Consider the following 2,380-nt stretch of genomic DNA (forward strand, 5'->3'; position numbering starts at 1 on the left):
AACACGTCTCGAGCCCAGATTCCCCTACTATGACTTGAGAGCAATGACGCGCTCCCCCTCGCCATTCGCATGGAGACCCGACTTCCTTGGAGCCCCACGAGAGGCTCACTGACCTCGCCGTCGTACCTCGCGAATGCCCCGAGGAGCCTTGGCCATCTTCCCGCCTCGTGGGCCAGCCAGCCAGCCACTTTACCAGCCCCTGAGCAAGGCTCTGGAGAGCCCCTTAGGGCTGCGCCCACAGCTGCCCCTGCTGATGGGGGGCCAGGCAGCCCTGAAGCCGGAGCCTGGGCGCCCAGGCGAGGAGTCACCTGCCCCCAAGCAGGAACTGCACCAGCCCTCGTTCCCCACACCGCAACTCTCCCCGCTCCCGATGCCTGGCAACCCTGCTGACTACAATGGCCTGTATGGTCGGCCTGAGCTCACCGCATTGGGCAACTTCTATCTGTACTGCAGCCAAGACAGGCTGCAGTGTGGGGGCTACTCTTCCTGCCCCATGCTCCCTGAGGGCAAGCTGTCCCCAGTGGCTGCACCTAACGAGGGGCTTCTCTTGGCTCCAAGCTCAGTGCCTGCAGGCACCCCTTTCCAGCACCCTCCATGGGGTTCTCGCTATTGCTCCGACGAGGATACTGGAGCGAATGGCTACAGCATCTGTGAAATGTTGTCCACGCCTCTTACCCACATCGGCACTACCTGTGGCGGCTGCCCCTACAAAATGCCTTTTGCGGCAGGTATGCCTTCCCAGGGGTGGGGTGTCTCAGGGCATCTCTGAGATGCGGTGTTCCAGGAGAGTGGGCCGTGGACTGGGGTGGGGTGTCTTGGCATCTACAACTGCATGGGAAGGCAAGGGGTTTTGAGAAGGGCGGATTCCCCTGATTTTGTGCGATCAGCCTAGGAAATTCCCAGGAAAGAGGCCCATGTTTAGTTCTCAGCAGCCCTGCTGTGTCCCCGCTGTCTGTAGAGGTTTCTCACCTTGGCAGTTGGCAGCGCTGTGGTGGTAGAAAGGGCGAGGACAGTCTCTCCTGCCTCCCCACTGGGATACCCATTCTTAGACTTTGAGTAGCAAGATAGATGTTGAAATTAGCACTTGTGCCATATTGTTCCCATGTCCCTTTTGCCTTTCTTGAGGAAAACTAGAATTCATTACTTCCCAGGAACCCAGACCATCTGCTTGCCAACCAAGTGCAGTATCCATGGGAGGGATGGTGGATACAGGCCTGGTAGGTGGTGCCAGCTGTATTAGGGTAGTTTCATCCTGGCCGTATAGGCCTTGAAAGAGAAGTAATGCTCAGACTTAGTATTACCTTGCTAGGTGTGGACCAGGTGGGTACACCCGGAGAACAGACAGGCTGCTGCTGGGGCCTCTGGCTTTGGTGTGTACCTTCTCAGCAAGATCAGACAACTGAGAGCTCATGCTGTAGCTGATGAGACAGCCCTAAGTGATCTCTCTGCCCCCAAACTGGCAGGAGTGTCTTCACATGCCTCTCCAGGCTCCCTTCTGGGTGGAAATGACATGACCAGAGCCATGCTGGCCAGGATGTCTGCTATGCTGCTGGTGAAGTGAGGGGCCATGCCTTCTCAGGGCTTTCTGCCTTCTCCTCCACAGCCCTTCTCAAAGGGGTCTATAAAACAACTTAATAGACCGCTTGACTCTCGCCAGACTGGTTGTTTCAGGTTCTGGCGTGAGTAGGAGCTCTGGAGAAATGAGAACAGGCTTCTTCTTAGGCTTTTATTTCTCTTCTGTACCACTCCCTAAGTTTAGTCACCTAACCCGTGGGACCCAAGACCCTTAGCCCTTTGCCCTGGGACACCGGTAAGTACCATGTGCCAGGTGCTTGTTCTTGGTGCTTTATATATTGGAGGCCATACAGCATGTTAATTGAGCACAGACTCTGTGGCCAGACTGAAATGTTCTCCCCAGCCACGTGATCGATCGTGTGACAAACCAGTAACTGCTCTGTGTCTCAGTTTCCTTAATTGTAAAAGGAGAGTAGTGGCACCCACCTCCTGGGCTTGTTGTGAGGATGAGATGAGTTGATAGAAAAATGCCTAGGACATACTACATGATACTTGAAATGACTGCTTTTGTGGCAAGGCACTGAGAGGTAAAGTGACTTGCCTGAGGTCACACAGCTGGCGAGTGGCAGATCAGGGACTCACATCCTCATCTAGCTTCAGATCCCCTGTTCCCAATCACTGTGGAGGCCTTTAGAAAAGGAATATTAAGTCAGAGCTAGAGATGCTATTCCCATTCTACTTCTTTCAGGCTAGAAGCGGAGATGGAGATGGCTATGGGCCAGTCTCCCAAGGTCAAGGAAAACCATTGGCAGTCCCTGATCATCTACCTTAAGGGCCTCTGACCCCACCTGCCACTGCATTGGCC

The 2,380-nt window shown here is 54.7% G+C and overlaps 1 protein-coding gene across 1 annotated transcript in view; it reads left to right on the plus strand.

Moving 5' to 3' along the window:
• The window catches only part of BAHD1 (bromo adjacent homology domain containing 1), a 9,269-nt gene that overhangs the window by 2,080 nt on the left and 4,809 nt on the right, over nucleotides 1–2,380 (plus strand). Inside the window, exons 3-4 of the mRNA XM_010848051.1 lie at nucleotides 181–759; nucleotides 2,264–2,306. Coding sequence (XP_010846353.1) covers nucleotides 181–759; nucleotides 2,264–2,306 — 622 coding nt within the window. The remainder of the gene's footprint in view (nucleotides 1–180; nucleotides 760–2,263; nucleotides 2,307–2,380) is intronic.

This window comes from Bison bison, unplaced genomic scaffold, assembly GCF_000754665.1.
Source record: "Bison bison bison isolate TAMUID 2011002044 unplaced genomic scaffold, Bison_UMD1.0 scf7180017864259, whole genome shotgun sequence".
In the NCBI taxonomy this organism is placed as follows: Eukaryota; Metazoa; Chordata; class Mammalia; order Artiodactyla; family Bovidae; genus Bison; species Bison bison.